The 17918-nt window shown below is 44.4% G+C and overlaps 1 protein-coding gene across 2 annotated transcripts in view; it reads left to right on the top strand.

The window, feature by feature from the left end:
• Positions 1-17918, top strand: part of DEUP1 (deuterosome assembly protein 1) — a 60096-nt gene that overhangs the window by 30883 nt on the left and 11295 nt on the right. For both annotated transcript variants that reach the window (XM_083609908.1, XM_083609909.1), the window contains exons 9-11: positions 921-1026; positions 5485-5682; positions 9654-9853. In XM_083609908.1, the coding sequence (XP_083466034.1) occupies positions 921-1026; positions 5485-5682; positions 9654-9853 (504 nt within the window). The remainder of the gene's footprint in view (positions 1-920; positions 1027-5484; positions 5683-9653; positions 9854-17918) is intronic.

Here is a 17918-nt window from a genome sequence, read left to right as displayed (position 1 = left end):
GCCACAGCTTTCCGAAGTGTGTTGCAAAGCTTCCTCATTTGGGCTGAGTTCAGCGCGACACAATCCTACTGCGCTACTCAGAAGTCAGTCTCACTGTGTTCCATAGGACTCGCTCCCTTGCCAGCGTATTTGCAACAGCAGCCTTCCACCCCCAACCCAGTCTAATAATGTATTTGTAAACAATACTTGCCAACCTAGCTTTTCACAATTGCTGATGCTTGAAACACACTTTCTTTCTGACAAAATTGGGGGCACATTTCATTCTTTATGCCCTGAATGGTTTCTGTCTTGAGTCCACTGACCTGAGTGTGGCCCCTGATAGGAAGAAGCAACTTGTAGGAACCTCTAAATATTTTTACAATTTTTTCACCCTCTCAGCACACTAAGGTAAAGGTAAAAGTACCCCTGCCCATCAGGGCCAGTCGTGACCGACTCTAGGGTTGCGCGCTCATCTCGCTCAAGAGGCCGGGAGCCGGCGCTGTCCGAAGACACTTCCGGGTCACGTGGCCAGCGTGACGAAGCTGCATCTGGCGAGCCAGCACCAGCGCAGCACACAGCAACGCCATTTACCTTCCCGCTAGAAAGCGGTCCCTATCTATCTACTTGCACTTAGGGGTGCTTTCAAACTGCTAGGTAGGCAGGAGCTGGGACCGAACGACGGGAACTCACCCTGTTGCGGGGATTCGAACCGCCGACCTTTTGATTGGCAGGTCCTAGGCTTTGTGGTTTAACCCACAGCGCCACCCGCATCCCATCTCAGCACACTAGTATTTACTAAAAACAGTTTGGGAATGCCTACACTATGTGTAGTGTCATATAAACATAATGTAATGTGTTTCATATAATAAGGCAATAAATTTGGGTTTGTTTGTTTTTTAAGAAGGGAAATCTGGACTTGTAATAGCTTTCTTTCTTTCAAGACTTCAGTCAGCTTATGCACAATGCATCAAGGACCTGGAAATAAAAAAAGCTCAGATACGTGCCTTGGAACAACAGCAGGAAAATCAGCAGAAAGAGCTGAACCAGGTATGTTCTGATCTTATTCCGTGGGTCACAATTAAGGAAAAACTATGATCCAGGCTGTAGAAGGACATTGGAGCATGAGAAAGCTGCTTTCTGGGCTAATTGTGGGTCTCAGATCTCTCTTCTCCAGCTTTGTACCAGTTAATGCAAGTGTTCTAAGTGAATATCAAAAACAGTACAGCGTCAGACATTAAAAACTTCCCTAAACAGGGCCGTCTTCAGTTGTCTCTTAAAAGTAAAATAGTTGTTTATTGCCTTCACATCTGCTGGGAGGGCGTTCCACAGGGCAGGCGCCACTACCGAGAAGGCCCTCTGCCTGGTTCCCTGTAATCTCACTTGTCGCAGCGAGGGAACCGCCAGAAGGCCCTTGGCTCTGGACCTCAGTGTCTGGGCTGGATGATGGGGGTGGAGACGCTCCTTCAGGTATACAGGACCGAGGCCGTTTAGGGCTTTAAAGGTCAGCACCAACACTTTGAATTGTGCTCGGAAACGTACTGGGAACCAATGAAGATCTTTCAGGACCGGTGTTATATGGTCTCGGCGGCCACTCCCAGTCACCAGTCTAGCTGCCGCATTCTGGATTAATTGCAGTTTCTGAGTCACCTTAAAAGGTAGCCCCACTTAGAGCGCATTGCAGTAGTCCAAGCAGGAGATAAATAGAGCATGCACCACTCTGGCGAGACAGTCTGCGGGCAGGTATGGTCTTAGCCTGCATACCAGGTGAAGCTGGTAGACAGCCGCCCTGGACACAGAATTAACCTGCTCCTCCATGGACACCTGTGAGTCCAAAATGACTCCCAGGCTGCGCACCTGGTCCTTCAGGGGCACAGTTACCCCATTCAGGACCAGGGAGTCCCCCACATCCTTGGTTCTTAGCGAGAGACATCCTTGGTTCTTAGCGACTTTGAAACGCATCTCCAGCGTGTATGAAGCATGTGCCCAGTAACCCTTAATATCGCCAAAGGGGCAAATTGCATGTAAGAGTGCAATGAAAATCAATGGCAATTCATAAGGAAACAGAATACAACTGAACGTTGCTTGATTGGCCCTTTTTATATTGGCATCCAGAAGGGCTGTATTGTTCTAAGAAACAGGAGGATTTATTGGCATCTTGCTATTTGTTATTGGCAGAAAACTTATGAAAACCCACAAGCTTCTTTATACTCTCGGGGGAGAGCAAAGCGGTACAGGAAATGTGACCTTCAAAGCTAATAGCATAGAACAACCCATTAAATAACACTAGTGGCAAGCTTATTTTCTCTGAGAGTGGGCCTTTTTTTTTTTTTTTTGGTAACACTATGTCAGCATAGCCTTTATTTATTTTTATCATGTTTTCTCTTTAGTGAGCTGCTAAAAGTTATTTCTGGTAGTACCTGGTAATTTAACTATTGACTTTCCTTGCTTAGAGGGGGAACAGTAGACTCCAGTTACTACCTGCAACCTGCTTTTAAAGCTGATATAAGTAGTTTCTAACCATTTAGCCCTTTTGGAAAATTCCTTTGCCTCTCCGGATTCTCCTTGGAGAAAATTTGGGGGTGGGCCCTTGACTTCTGGGCTTGCTATCCCAAACTCCTTCCCACTCTCTTCGCGGCAGGGATAAGAGAATACCTTGAATTGCAAGGTGAAGGATGTCCCTGTGTCTGAGTTTTCTCCGTAAATAAGAGTGCAGAAGGGAATCTACATACAACTGCTTGCCTGATGCTCACTCTCCAGGGTACGAATTGCTCAACATCATGTCCAAACAGTGTAACGTTACACTTTGTGACATCAACAGCATTGACGGAACATACTCTGAGCATTTGTTTGCTGATGCAGATATCCTTCTGTTTTTGCGAATGCCAAAAATGGCATTTTGCAATTCTGTTCAGAACTGAACAGAACAAGTCGCGTTTGCTGTGTGGTGATCACAGTAAAGTGAAGGACCAACAAGGCAATATATGCAGCTTGATAGCCCACCAACCACTTTCATCCTATGAATGTTTTAAAACAGTAGTAAGCAGGGAGCAAAATAGGGACCTCCGTGTCTCCATGCCTCTCAGAAATCTCCCCAGGTTGCATCCTTGAAATATACTCAGAGTCGCAAAGTGATTTCATGCTCTTTATTCAGCTCATAGTGGTGAGGAGGAATGAATGAATGGGCTGCACATGATTGGCTAATTCCGGAATTCTACTGTAAGCCAATCAGGTTGTGGATTCACTTCTATCTGGAGCATGATTGGGTGGTTCCTGCCAACCAATCATACTGCTGTATTGTTCTAGGACCAATCAGACTGCTGCCTTTTGGATCCTATTGTTCTAGGACCAATCAGACTGCTGCAGTTTGGATCCTATTCAACTCAGTACATAACAATCCTGCTCCAAATTCTGAATGTTTTTGACTGGCTGGGATGTGTCCTTGACCTCTGAAAATGCCTCTTGCTCATCTGGGTGGTAGATAAAGAGGAATGTGTTAGAAACTAGCCTTCCTCTTCTTCTTCTTTGGTGATCACTTGTAGCCGAGTAAGATTGTCTTCCATAAACACGGTTTTAATAATGAGTTCACAAGTGACTGTGGAGGCCAATTCTGGACCCACATGTCCTTCCACAGTGGTGACATAGGTTTCTGGGTGGGAGTTGATCACGGTGTGGATTTGCCAAGCTTGACCTCCTCTTAGCATGTTTCTCCCTTGCATCCTGAGTTCGAGTGTCATCAAAGCCCATGACACCTTTGGTAAAGGCTGTTCTCCAACTGGAGCGCTCATAGGCCAGTGTTTCCCAGTTGTCGGTGTTTATACTACATTTTTTTAGAATTCCCTTGAGATAGTCTTTAAACCTCTTTTGTTGATCACCAGCATTACGCTTTCCATTTTTAAGTTTGGAATAGAGTAGTTTCTTTGGAAGACGATAATCAGGCATCCGCACAACATGACCAGTCCAATGAAGTTGATGTTGAAAAATCATTGCTTCAACACTGGTGATCTTTGCTTCATCCAGTACACTGATATTAGTTTGCCTGTCTTCCCAAGTGATGTGTAAGTTTTTTTGAGACACTTTTGATGGAATCTTTTGAGAAGTTGGAGACAGCGTTTGTAAATGGTCCATGTTTCACAAGCATACAGTAAGGTTGGTAGTACAATAGCTTTGTAAACAAGCATTTTGGTTTCCCTGCGAATGTCCCGGTCCTCAAACACTGCACTTCAATCGGGAGAAAGCCGCACTCGCAGAGCTCAGGCGATGCTGGATTTCGGCATCCATGTTGACCCTTGTGGGAAGATAACTGCCTAGGTAGGAGAAGTGATCAACATTTTCCAATGTTAAACCACTGAGTTGGATTTGTGGCGCTGCAGAGGGGTTATTTTGTACTTGTTGGTGCAGCACTTTGATTTATTTTTTTTGATGTTGAGTGACAAGCCAAGCTTTTCGTAAGCATCTGCGAAGATATTTAGGATGTACTAGCCTATTGTACAAAGGTAAAAACTTACATTCATCGCGTTTTCTGTGATTCACACATTTGCGTTTTTTACGAATATTTATTTGTGTAGCTGAAACCATTAGAAAACAAACAAACAAGATATATAACTGGGATAGCTCAAGTCAGTACAGCATGAGACTCTTAATCTCGGGGTTGTGAATTTGAGCCCCACATTGAGCAATAGATTCCTGCATTGCAAGGGGTTGGACTAGATGGTTCTCATTGTCCCCTCCAACTCTAAAGTTCTATGGTTCTATGAAAATAAAATGCACAACACAGTTATTAAAACCAGGCATTCTGTCAAATAGAAGTTTGCTTCCCTGGATAATTTAACTTGCATTTTCATTTTATATTTATATCATAATGGCCACTGGCTACAAACAATGATACAACTTGACCGCATCTGTTGCTCCACCCACTTTTGCCTCTGGCCACGCCCCATTGCCATGTGGCCCCAAGAAGGTTGTATAGAAGGAAATGTGGCCCCTGGTCTGAAAAAGGTTCCCCCCCACTGTTATAAAATATCAGAGGTTGGACTGCCGGGTACATTAACATTGGTGGGTAAATTTTCTTTCACTTGACTTCCTTTCGGCAGGGGTGCCAACTTGAATAAAATATTGTAGGGGCCCAGGTAAGCCCCGCCCCGCAAAATCAATCACATGACACAGTATACACACACCATTTGAATGGGAATGCTAGTCAACTTTGTGGGGGCTCGGCCTCCTCAAATATTTTATTGTGGGGGCCGAAGCCCTCATGCCCACTCAGAGTTGGCTCCTATGATTCTTGGCATGTAGCGTTTAAACAAGAGAGGAGGTGGAAAGCGTGAACTCTAAACTGAAACACAGAGAAGCTGGTCTGAATCGTAAGCCTTTCTAAATCTCTGCGCTATCGCTAGCATGGCTGGTAGGCCTGCTGTGTTGGAAACAGAGAACCCCAAAAGTTGGTGGTATGTGAAAAAAACGATGCTATCTGCAATGACAGCGCTCATTCTTCCCTATTTGCTGCAGATAAGGGGCCGCCTTTATCAGGAAGAACAGTCCCATCGCTCTGAGGTGGAAAGAATGAGGACGGAAATCTCTGACCTGACAGAAGAGCTTCATCAGAAGGAGATTACTATAGCAACTATCATGGAGAAAGCTGCTCTACTGGAAAGGCAGTTACAAACGGAGTTAGAGATAAAAGAGAAAATGTTAGGGAAACAACAGGTATGCAAACAGAATAAAAAGCAGCGCAGGTCATTTGGTCCTTACAGAGATTAGCACCTATTGACGTTTAAGGAAGCGATTGCCTCATAGAATATGGGCAGGAAGTGCGGGGGGGGGGGGGCGGACAAGACTACAGCAAGAAATAAGACCATTTGACATAGCACTAATCTTACACTTATCATATAGAACCAAGCATTCTGGGGTTTATAGCATACACGTGAAAATCTTTCCAATGTTCCTGCTCATGTCTCTTCCCTATAACCTGCAGTTTCTTAGCAGTATTTGCTGATCTGCATTACCATACTTTTCTGAATTTATTGTTAAGATTATTTAGGTGTGGCACCCATGGGCATAGCCAGTATTTTTGTTACGGGGAGGGGGGGGCAGCCAAAGTTGTTGAGATTTTTTAAGGAAATCCAAGTTGTCAAGCTTTTCTTGGAAAATCACGGTTAAAAATACCCCGTAAATAGGACATTGTGGGGGGTCAGGCTTCTGCTGGGGGCTAGGGGAGAACCTCAGATAATTGAGTACTTTCAATGCTTTTCAAAAATAGTTGTGGCTATGTCCATGATGACACCTGTAGACCTTGCAGTTCAAATTGTGCTAATAAGCAATTAACAGCGCTGCGGTTCTTCCTGCACCACCAGAAATTGCAAGGGGAGTTGCAGTTACATGGTTGAAGTCAAATCTCTGTGTTAGCATCACCAAATTGACCTCCCCTGAGCGCAAGCCTGGGCAGTGTGTATGGAGGCATATAGATATATACGTGTGTGTGTGTGTGTTAACCTTTAAATGTGCGGTTCCCCACCTGTGCTCTGAAGTGCTGCTTTTGACACATATTTGCCTTCCTAACCATATGTCGGAACTATTTCAGCGTAGTGTGATCCCACCCTGCAGGACCATGTGTGTGAATAACATAAAACCATGTGAGCATGGTCAGTCCTGTGCCCTGCAGCCTAAGACCACACCATGCTGAAGTGTTTGTGTCTGAGTGTAGCGTACCTGAATCAGCTTTCAAAGAGAGGGTGGGGAAATCAAGGGCATACAGCACACCAAGGAACTGTTAAATCACATAAGTTGTTTATATTTATAGTCTGGGCAGGCCGCTTTGGGAAGTAACAGCAGAATGGCCACAGATCTTGTCTATCAAAACTTGCTTTTATTTTCCATTCCGCCCACAGGAAATCACTCGCACAGTGTCTAAGCTTGAGGATATTACATGAATTTTTTACACTTGATAGATTTATGCTGATTACTTCTTGTCTTTTTGGAAAACACAAAGCATCTTGATATTGAAACAAGAATTTAGTTAGTTAGCTCCAGAGTGATGTGTTTAATTAACAAATCTGAGCTGTTCAAGGCCTCCATTTAAAGTTTGTGAAACTTCCCAACCCCCTTTGCAAATTGCTGTTGTTGTTTAGTCATTTAGTTGTGTCCGACTCTTCGTGACCCCATGGACCAGAGCACACCAGGCACTCCTGTCTTCCACTGCCTCCCGCAGTTTGGTCAAACTCATGCTGGTAGCTTCGAGAACACTATCCAGCCATCTCGTCCTCTGTCGTCCCCTTCTGCTTGTGCCCTCAATCTTTCCCAACATCAGGGTCTTTTCCAGGGAGTCTTCTCTTCTCATGAGGTGGCCAAAGTATTGGAGCCTCAGCTTCACGATCTGTCCTTCCAGTGAGCACTCAGGGCTGATTTCCTTCAGAATGGATCGGTTTGATCTTCTTGCAGTCCATGGGACTCTCAAGAGTCTCCTCCAGCACCATAATTCAAAAGCATCAATTCTTCGGTGATCAGCCTTCTTTATGGTCCAGCTCTCACTTCCATACATCACTACTGGTAAAGCCATAGCTTTAACTATATGGACCTTTGTCGGCAAGGTGAAGTCTCTGCTTTTTAAGATGCTGTCTAGGTTTGTCATTGCTTTTCTCCCAAGAAGCAGGTGTCTTTTAATTTCATGACTGCTGTCACTATCTGCAGTGAATCATCTGCAAATAGAATCATATAATCATAAATAGAATCATATAATTTTGTATGATGATTATGATTAGTAGTAATAACAAAAACAAAAAACAAAAAAAATTCAATTTCTTAAGCACTACTGGTGCATCCTCTAGACCAGGGGTCAGCAACCTAAGGCCCATGGGCCAGAAGCAGCCCACGGAGGTCGTTTGACTGGCCTACAAGCCGTCCCTGAACCGAGCCAGCTGCTTGTGTGCTGTTCTAAACCGGTGCAGCGTGGCACGGGGACTTGGCACTGGAAATCGCGTCTGTGCATGCGCAGGCGCCGCAAATTGCAGGCGGGCGCACAATCTGGCCCACAGAGGGATCTCTGCGGGACTGATTCGGTCCAGGCAAGATAAACCTTGCTGACCCCTGCTCTAGACAACTTACAGTAGAATGTTTTTTAAAAAATCCAGCATGAAAGAGCCATTATTCGATAAAAACAGTGGAACAAGACAAACGACTAAGACCAAGTTATCTCCATCCACAACTTCAGCTGGTAAAAGACACTCCATGATATATTGGATGTAGCTGTTGGGAAATGGAGTCCAGCAATATATGGAGGGCCACAGCTTCTACCTCTCTGATAAATCAAGGGGGAAATATGGGAATAAACCCTTGTCTCCACCATCAAGTGCTTTCCAACCTGGAAAAGAAATGCAGACTCAAAATATTATATTTGTCCTTAACAGCCAGTAATATCGCTTTGGAGAGCCCGCTGGCATTCATGTCTCCCTTTTTTTATCTGCCATTCAATAAAAGCCCCAGTGATCAGATAAACCTGCAAAGATGTTTTATCTGAAGAACTGTTTTTGTTAAGGAATGCAAAAACCCACAAGCCTATTACGAGAGAGACTTCAGGTCTGAAGTAAATGGGATGTAGGCTGTAATCCTAAACATACTTTCTAAACTCTAGAGAGCGAGTTCCATCAAGCTCCAACTTCTGAATAAACATCCTTAGGATTGTGCTGTAAATCAGCTTATAGTCAAGTATTCCAGTTTAAGTGTATGGTGAATTAGGCTGTTTATACGAAGTGCTTGAAGTTCAGATCCAGCACAGTTGAATGATAATGGAGTGTGTGAGAGCAAAATTTGAGCTTTTTCCCTCTTTTAACTCCCACTGAGGTGTGAAGAGTTCATTGCATTACAAAATAAATATATATGTGTGTGTCCCTTGCATATTTCATATCCCATCCCATGAAAAACCATCTCCCCTTGTAGTTCTTAGTGTCGCTGCAAATCTATGATTTAACTTTGTAGCAACTAAGCAAATTAAACATTTTGTAAAAGTCCCATTGCTTTTTAATGGAAGAGGAAAGTTTGTGTGTGAGAGTTTGCTCTGTTTTAATCAGTGGGATCATATCTCCCGTTTCCTTAATAAACTGCCTCCAAAATATTTAACATGGCATTGGTTATGCTTTTTTAGTCAGCACTTTTAAGGCAATTTTTCTCATTGACACGAGGATATTGCAATTTTATACATAAAGATTTTGAAGGAATTATGTAGTTACAACTTCAGCATTTTTCTACAATTCTCCCTTTCTGGAAGCATAACTTGAGGGAGCATTATAATGAAAATATTTACAACTCTGGAAGCTAAGGATGTCTTCTGTGCCTCTTTAAGACTTCTGAGGCAAGCAGTTCAAATGTGTTGAGTGATTTGAAAAAAAGAAAATGAAAACGCAGTTTGCAGGGTTCATTGAGCAATTGTAATATGGTGCTTTTTTGTGTTACACAGGCTATTATCCTTTCTACCCATTTGTCTTGTTTGCAGTTTCTGGAGGCAGTTCTGTGAGGGTTATCATTTACAATAAATGCTGTATGATTACATATGGTAAATAAGCGGTGAAAATATTGCCCTGTGCCTGTTTCTTTGTTGAATTGTGTGAATTCAATTAAGATGAAGTTGTAAACAAACTGATCTTTTTTAAAAAAAGAAACAAAAAACAAGACAATTCCTTCAACAGATGATAGATTTGTCCAAGAAAGAACACACGGCCTATTCCGATTCCATCGATAAGCTGGAGTGCGAGAGTGGAATGTTACGCAATGACCTTGCGAAATTGCCAAAGGACAAAGAAATGCCTTTGCGAGTGAACCCCATTATGTACTTTGGAAGAAATTGTGCCAAGCAGACGGCAGTAAAAGTGGAAGAGACAGAAGAGAGGTAGGTGCATGACTGTACACAAATAACTGCACTTTGTCTCTCCGAAGCTATTCTTTTTTCTTCTCTGACGTCTTCATGGCGAGTGAAGGGGAATTGCTCTGTGATTGACAAGGTGCCTTGCTGGCCAAACGGTCAACCTGGTCAACGCTCTCTTTCCAATAACAGCTAAACCAGGGGTCAGCAAACTTTTTCAGCAGGGGGCCGGTCCCTCAGACCTTGTGGGGGGCCGGACTATATTTTGGGGAGGGGAAATGAACAAATTCCTATACCCCACAAATAACCCAGAGATGCATTTTAAATAAAAGCACACATTCTACTTATGTAAAAACACGCTGATTCCTGGACCGTCCGCGGGCCGGATTTAGAAGGCGATTGGGCCGGATCCGGCCCCAGGCCTTAGTTTGCCTACCTATGAGCTAAACCATATGCTTCTAGCTTGCAAGCAGCTGTTTAGCATCAGCACCAGCAGCCTGGGTCCTAGCATCTAAGACACAGTTCTCCTTTGCAGCTGTAAAACTGAGGAGGGCGGGAAGGTGCTAGCCTTGCTAAGCCCAAGGACTGTCAGGGACTTCAAGGAGGTGGGCGCAGCATGCCCTAGGATACCGGAGGCAGACTTGGCATGTGTGTCACCTGCCCACACTTGGAGAATTTGTGAAAAGTGGAAAGAAATGTCAGTCTCTCAACATTCCATGGCACACAGTTCTTAACAGGGTTTTGTACTGAATATTTTTGTGCTCTGCAATTAAGGAATGTTGTTTCAATATGTGATCACAGCGGAGAGATACTAACACAGACACAGGCGGAATAATTTACTGCTGTCACTCAGTATGAGGGCATGGTGGTGGGAATTACCGGAGGTCAAGTTGATATTAAAGAAGAAGCACAGTTGACATTTACTATTAGTAGTAATAATTTGGAAAGTCCTCTTGGACTTTTCATGGGAAAAGGAAATGAATGATTTTGAGATGCTTTGATTTAAAGGAAATATTGCGTAACAGAAGATGTCGTTCAGCCCAGTCACTGAGATCCAGCACCGAGGGCCTTCTGGCGGTTCCCTCATTGCGAGAACTGAGGTTACAGGGAACCAGGCAGAGGGCCTTCTCGGTAGTGGCGCCCGCCCTGTGGAACACCCTCCCTTCAGATGTGAAGGAAATAAGCAGCTATCTTATATTTAAGAGACATCTGAAGGCAGCCCTATTTAGGGAAGTTTTTAATATTTAATGCTGTATTGTTTTTAACACTTGGTTGGAAGCCACAACGAGTGGCTGGGGAAACTCAGCCAGATGGGCAAGGTATAAATTATTATTATTATTATTATTATTATTATTATTATTATTATTTGTGGACTGAATGTCTTAAATGCCTTTTTCTTATGAAATGGAACATCAGAAGTCCTTTTTATTTTTCTTTATTGTTCTTTTCCCCTTTCCTTTTTCTTCTCCATTTCCTTTCTTTTGCTGCTCATTCTCTATTCTCTTATCATGAAAAACTTTAATAAAAGATTTCAACATGCAAAAATATTTTTGTGCCCTGCCGTCTTGTGCGGTTCTTCTTTGGAAATGCAGAGTTGGGAAACAATTCTTTCACCAAGGGATAGGACATCTCAGGAGGAAAAGGGAGTCCTTCCACAATCTGTAGAATGCCTGTTATGGTGAGGTGTTATAATGACTATCCGAGAGCCTCATGGTTTATGTGGCTGTTTTCCATCCCTCCCTCATCCCCGCTGCTTTGGAGATGGCAGCATATTGAAAGTGAGCTTGACCCCATTTGCTCTTCTCTAATGACACTTCAGGACACTGTAGTTTATTGGGAGGCTCTGTCTGACAGTGTCTTTGCAATTATATCCATTATAGCAGGGAGCAAGCCAGGGAAGCTGAGAACACTGCTATCCTTCATACGTTAACCAAGGGAGCAGGACATTCCACAACAGTCGGGGGACAATTATAATGCGATCGTAATGGGTTACATGACCTGAAAGAAAATGCATCTTTGATGGGATTGCTCAGCTCTAGACCTCTGCCAAGGAGAAACGGGGGCCTTGCCCCCTTGAACAGCTCTCCGTTAATGGGTTTCTTTCATGGCAGAAAAAGGGTGACATAAAAACACAAGAAGAGCCCAGCTGGATCAGAACAAGGACCCACCTCTAGACCATCATTCTGGTCTCACAGTGACCAAGCACATGCCAGTGGGAAGCTCACTGTGATGGCCTGGGAATCGGATTCAGAGGCTGAACCTGAGGAATCCCAGCCTGTACAGGAGTCCCCGCCTCCAGGACCAGCTGAGCCGGGGCTGGGGCTTGAACCTGAAGGGCCCTCACCTGTGCCGGATCCTTGGGAGCAGACACCAGCTGAATCTGCTCTGGCTCCGGAGGTGATTGAGGACCCACTGCCTGCAGGTGCTCCACTCTCAGCCCTGTCAGAGGAAGCTGAGGTTGCCTCTGGGTCCAGTAACCCTCCAGCCTCTCCTGAGCTGCAGAGGCTCAGGGCAGAGAGGCGGAGGGAACTAAGTTCCCGTAGGAGGAGTGCTCGCCTCCAGGCCAGGAGAGGTGAGTCATCTGTGGACTGAGACCGCCCTATGCCTCGGGGCAGATAAAAGCTAGCCAGCCCAGTCCCAGGTTGCGGGAGCAACATCGTTGGTAACCTGTTCCTGCCGGCATCCTGTCCTGCGCTTCTGCCAGAGCTCCTGACCACACCCGACTCCTTGCTTTGGACCTTTGCTTCAGCCTTGACGGACAGCCTCCATACCACACCCTCGACCTCGGACTGGACTCGGACCACGCCGCACGGTAACCCCCCGGGACCAGCACACTCACAAGCAGCATGTGAGCACAATTGCCCTCTCCCAGTTGTTAAACTGAATACAATTGCCCCATCAGCGGTTAAACGGAAACATACTGTCTCTGACGTCCAGTACCAAGATGAAGGTCTACCAACCTTTCATGTCAAGCATGCTGCTTTATTGTAGTGAGTCATCAGCAACTTGCAACCTCCAGGAGTGACACCTCAATGCCTTCCGCTTGCGTCGCATCAGGAAGATTTTGGGCATCACATGGCAGGACAGAGTCTCAAACAAAGATGTGCTCACATTCCCAGCATGTTCGCACTCCTGGCTCCGCGACGTCTACACTGGCTTGGTCGGGTCCACAGAATGGAAGATGGCAGGGTCCCCATGGACGGGGAGCTGGCTTCAGCCACCAGACCAATCCTGGTATTTCCAAGATGTCTGCAAATGCGACGTGAAGGCTGGTGACATCAACCGTGGGAATCCTTTGCAGGTGACCGCGGTGCCTGGAGACAGTCAGGTTCTGCTGTCGTAGCAGTGACCAGAGGCAGAATGACTGCTGGGAGGAGTGCAAAGAGAAGAAACACCATGGTGTATCTTCAGCAGCACAACCGGACACCTTCCTCTGCCCCAGCTGCAACAAAACATGTCTCTCCCATATTGGTCTCTACAGCCACAGCAGGCGCTGAAATCTTCCAACAGTTTGACTTCACCCCTAATGGCAAACTCCATCATTTTCTCCCAAGCCAGTTGGATGCCGACAGCACTGTCTCTGAGGCTGGCGATCTTGATCCATATCAAGGGTGGATCAAGGCTTGATCCATGCCTTCCATGCATTTGCCTAATCTCATTTTCAAGCCATCTAAGTTGGTGGCCATCACTGCATCTTGTGATAGCCAATGCCGTAGTTTATTTACTGTATGAAGGCAAGCTGCTTCTTTTTCTCTGTCCTGGATCCTCCAACCTTCTCTGTCCTGGATCCTCCAACCAGATTCTAGCATTTTCTAACACGTTGCATATTTTTTTATTATGCCTCTGTCATGTCTCCTCCCCTCTTACTTGCTTTTTATCAAAACTAAAAAAGCCCAAAAAAATAAAAAAAATCCTTCCAGTAGCACCTTAGAGACCAGCTAAGTTTGTTATTGGTATGAGCTTTCGTGTGCATGCACACTTCTTCAGATACATGCACATGTACGCTTATACCAAGAACAAACTTAGTTGGTCTCTAAGGCTCCATGATCACTGCAGATGGTGACAGCAGCCGCAAAATTAAAAGACGCCTGCTTCTTGGGAGAAAAGCAATGACAAACGTAGACAGCATCTTAAAAAGCAGAGATATCACCTTCCCAACAAAGGTCCGTACAGTGGTGCCTCGCAAGACGAATGCCTCGCAAGACGAAAAAGGCGCAAGACGAAAGGGTTTTTCAGTTTTTGCGTCGCTTCGCAAGACGATTTTCCCTATGGGCTTGCTTCACAAGACGAAAACGTCTTGCGAGTTTGTTCACTTTTTTCCTAAAGCCGCTTGAAGAGGCGCAGTTGCGACGGACCGTGCTTCGCAAGACGAAAAACATCGCAAGACGAAAAGACTCGCGGAACGAATTAATTTCGTCTTGCGAGGCACCACTGTATAGTTAAAGCTATGGTTTTCCCCGTAGTGATGTATGGAAGTGAGAGCTGGACCATAAAGAAGGCTGATCGCCGAAGAATTGATGCTTTTGAATTATGGTGTTGGAGGAGACTCTTGAGAGTCCCATGGACTGCAAGAAGATCAAACCTCTCCATTCTGAAGGAAATCAGCCCTGAGTGCTCACAGATCGTGAAGCTGAGGCTCCAATACTTTGGCCCCCTCATGAGAAGAGAAGACTCCCTGGAAAAGACCCTGATGCTGAGAAAGATGGAGGGCACAAGGAGAAGGGGACGACAGAGGACGAGATGGTTGGACAGTGTTCTCGAAGCTACCAGCGTGAGTTTGCTCAAACTGCAGGATGCAGTGGAAGACAGGAGTGCCTGGCATGCTCTGGTCCATGGGGTCATGAAGAGTCGGACACAACTAAATGACTAAACAACAACAAAGGTGCTACTGGAAGGAATTTTTTTATCTTGTTTCGACTACAGCAGACCAACACGGCTACCTACCTGTAACTAAAAAAGCCCAGTTATTACTACCTTTCCCCCCCTCACAGGGGAATTGCTCTAGCCCTGTTTATGAAGCACTCATCCTGATTTATTTGCAGGGAGATTAGACAATGTCGGCTGCTTAATGAGAATTTGGGTCTGATTTGTTGGCGGAGGCTAGATGACGTTGCGTCAAAGCATCTCCTCCTTTCCAGAGCATTTTCTCATCACTTTCCTTATCACAAAAAAGGACTGATCTTTTGGCTATGCAAGGCATCCCAACTACAATTGCACAACCTGAACCTGCCAATGCGTGACTGAATCCCACCCGGAAACTGTGACAGACTGGAAGCACCCAGAGTAAATTCCATGACAATCGCATCAGTACTGCCCTACACGCTATTATCAGTTTCACCGCTCCATCAGAATTGGAAACGTAATCTGTACAGCAACTAGTTAATAATGGAAGCACATCGCTGAGGTCTAGACATAGACTTGTAGATGAGTGAAAAAATGGCATATATATTAACCGAGCTATGAAGCTTTTATGATAACTCCTGATGAAACACATGGGCGTGTGTGTTTTATTCTTATTAAATTGCCTTTGATTGTCTTGAACACCTGCTATTTCTTGCTTTTAGGCATCTTACTAGGATTTCTTCAAAATAATAACCAATTTGCCTTACCTCTGCATTCTGCAAAGGTGGTGCAACAAGCTTCACCCCTTGTAAACTTCAGAAGTCTGGCGTGCGAATTTATTTATTTTTATTTATCTGTGTAGCAATGATTTCTAACTGTTACTGAATTTGGCACAAGGTTCACATGGAAGCTGTCCTGATTCTGAAAACATTTAATGGAAAATCCTTTTCTTCTTCTTCCACAGTACAGCCGTACCTTGGATCTCGAAAGACTTGCGAGTCGAACGTTTTGGGTCCCAAACGCTGCAAACCCAGAAGTGATTGTTCCGGTTTGCAAACGTTATTTGGAACCCGAATGATCGACGCAGCTTACACAGCTTCCGATTGGCTGCAGAAGCTTCCTGCAGCCGATTGGAAGCCACACCTTGGTTTCCGAACCGTTTCTGAAGTTGGATTCTGTTCGACTTCCAAGGTACGACTGTACTAATTTTCCATTTGTATATGGCAGAAGCAGGGAGCATCTACCCATTGGGGAAAACTACCAACACTACAGGCATTAGAACCACAGTTGCAGGTCTTGGCTTATTGATAAAATGTGGATAGTTGCTCCTCTAAATTTTTTTACCTCTATAGTTTTTCTTCTCTGTGTTCTGATTGGCCCATTGTCGGCTGCAGTGATGAACAAGAATGGGACAGATTTCAGCCTCTCTCACTTCCTAAGCGCATTACTTTCCTCATACAATCCTGGGAACTATAGTTTGTTCAGGATGCTGGGAATTGTAGCTCTGTGCAGGATAAATTACAGCTCTCGGGATTCTTTGGGGGAAGTTGCGTTCTTTATCCCAGCCTGGGATGAAGGAGATCAGCTTTGTCTGGGATTTGTTAACCTTACTGAAGCTCAAGCTTTTTCTTAGTTCATTAAGGGTATTTCTTAAGAGATTACCTCAAAAAGAATATTGTATGCGTTATTGCAGATTCTCTAAAATTGAATTGCAAGATGAGAAAGAACAGATATTTTACGATTTCCTTAGTCTCATGTTGTGGGATAGCCAGCCTCATATAACCAACATGTCTAGTTAGTGCATAAAGGGGTTAATGCCATAGAGCAGGCTGTCCTGCCAGGCCACTTTGTAATCAAGCCTACTTTTGTATTGTCTACCTGAGATGCTCAGCGCGTGGAGAGGTTTGAGCTGGTTGTTCCCTGATTCTCTTGAGTTCCTATACCAATGATCTAGAAACTTACACCATTTTGTAACTAAGCTAAGTTCTACTGTCTGCACAACTTTTCGGAAGTGCATGAACCTGACCTTTGAAGCCTTTGTAAGTAAACCCATTTTTAACTTACCAAACGTGTTGTCTTTTCCTATGCTGGGAGAAGGTAGAAACTTTGGAAAGAAACTTTTTAAGGGGACCTTTTTTGAACTCACTTGGAGGGGCACATATTTTAAAGGTCTAACAGCCTACACAGTGGTACCTCGGGTTAAGAACTTAATTCGTTCTGGAGGTCCGTTCTTAACCTGAAACTGTTCTTAACCTGAGGTACCACTGTAGCTAATGGGGCCTCCCGCTGCCACTGCACCACCACTGCATGATTTCTTTTCTCATCCTGAAGCAAAGTTCTTAACCCAAGGTACTATTTCTGAGTTAGTGGAGTCCGTAACCTGAAGCGTCTGTAACCTGAAGCGTACGTAACCCAAGGTACTACTGTATTTCTACTCTTTGCTTTGCTGCATGTCTTCTGGTTTTTTTATTCTCTGCTGGGGTTGTCCTTGGATCTTGGCATACGGAAATTCTCTTTTCTATATTTTCCCCCACCAACACATCTTGAATACTGGATCTGCTCTCAGAGCCATATATCTAAGGTTATCCAGCCCAGAACTATGTACGATATTTCAGAAGAGGTCTTTGGTGACAAGTCAGGTGCTTCCAAATCTTAGAAATAGACATAACCTTTTGTGTCATAGCCACATAAACTTTTGGATGGGACGGTCCATCAGCAAAAGGATTTCCCCTACTGCAACAGAACTCCCGCTGCCCTGCTTCTCAGCACTACTATGGATGCAACCTTTTGTAATATATTATCTTGATTCTCCCCCTTGCTTTTCATTTTACAAGCCACAGAGAATATGTTAATACTGTCTAATAAAAAAAAAAAATTAAGCGAGGGCCAGAGAAACCAGTGTGAGATGTAAACTGCTCAGCAGGAGATTATTTTAATAAGCATCTTGAACTACACCTGCCATCTATCATCTCTTTCTCTCCTGCCAGTTTCAGTTTTTTTAAAGTTTCATTAAAAGTGTTTCAATGCTTTTTTGTGATTTTTAGTGCTCCCCATTGAGTCGACATGAAAAGCTGCAGAATTTCAGATGGTACTGAATAAATTAATATCACATTAAACTCATGCGCGCCATGAAAGAGCAGCGCAATATATAACAATGTCCTGAGCTCAATAGAAAGAAATAATTTGTAAATATATCTCTGGCTCGTTCATTTTTAGCCAGTCGCCCACTGAATTACCTTAAATGCTTCAT

Source organism: Podarcis filfolensis (genome assembly GCF_964270895.1).
Source record: "Podarcis filfolensis genome assembly, chromosome: 4".
NCBI lineage: Eukaryota > Metazoa > Chordata > Lepidosauria > Squamata > Lacertidae > Podarcis > Podarcis filfolensis.
Note: the sequence above shows the minus strand (reverse complement) of the source record. Positions and strands in the feature narration are given on the sequence as shown.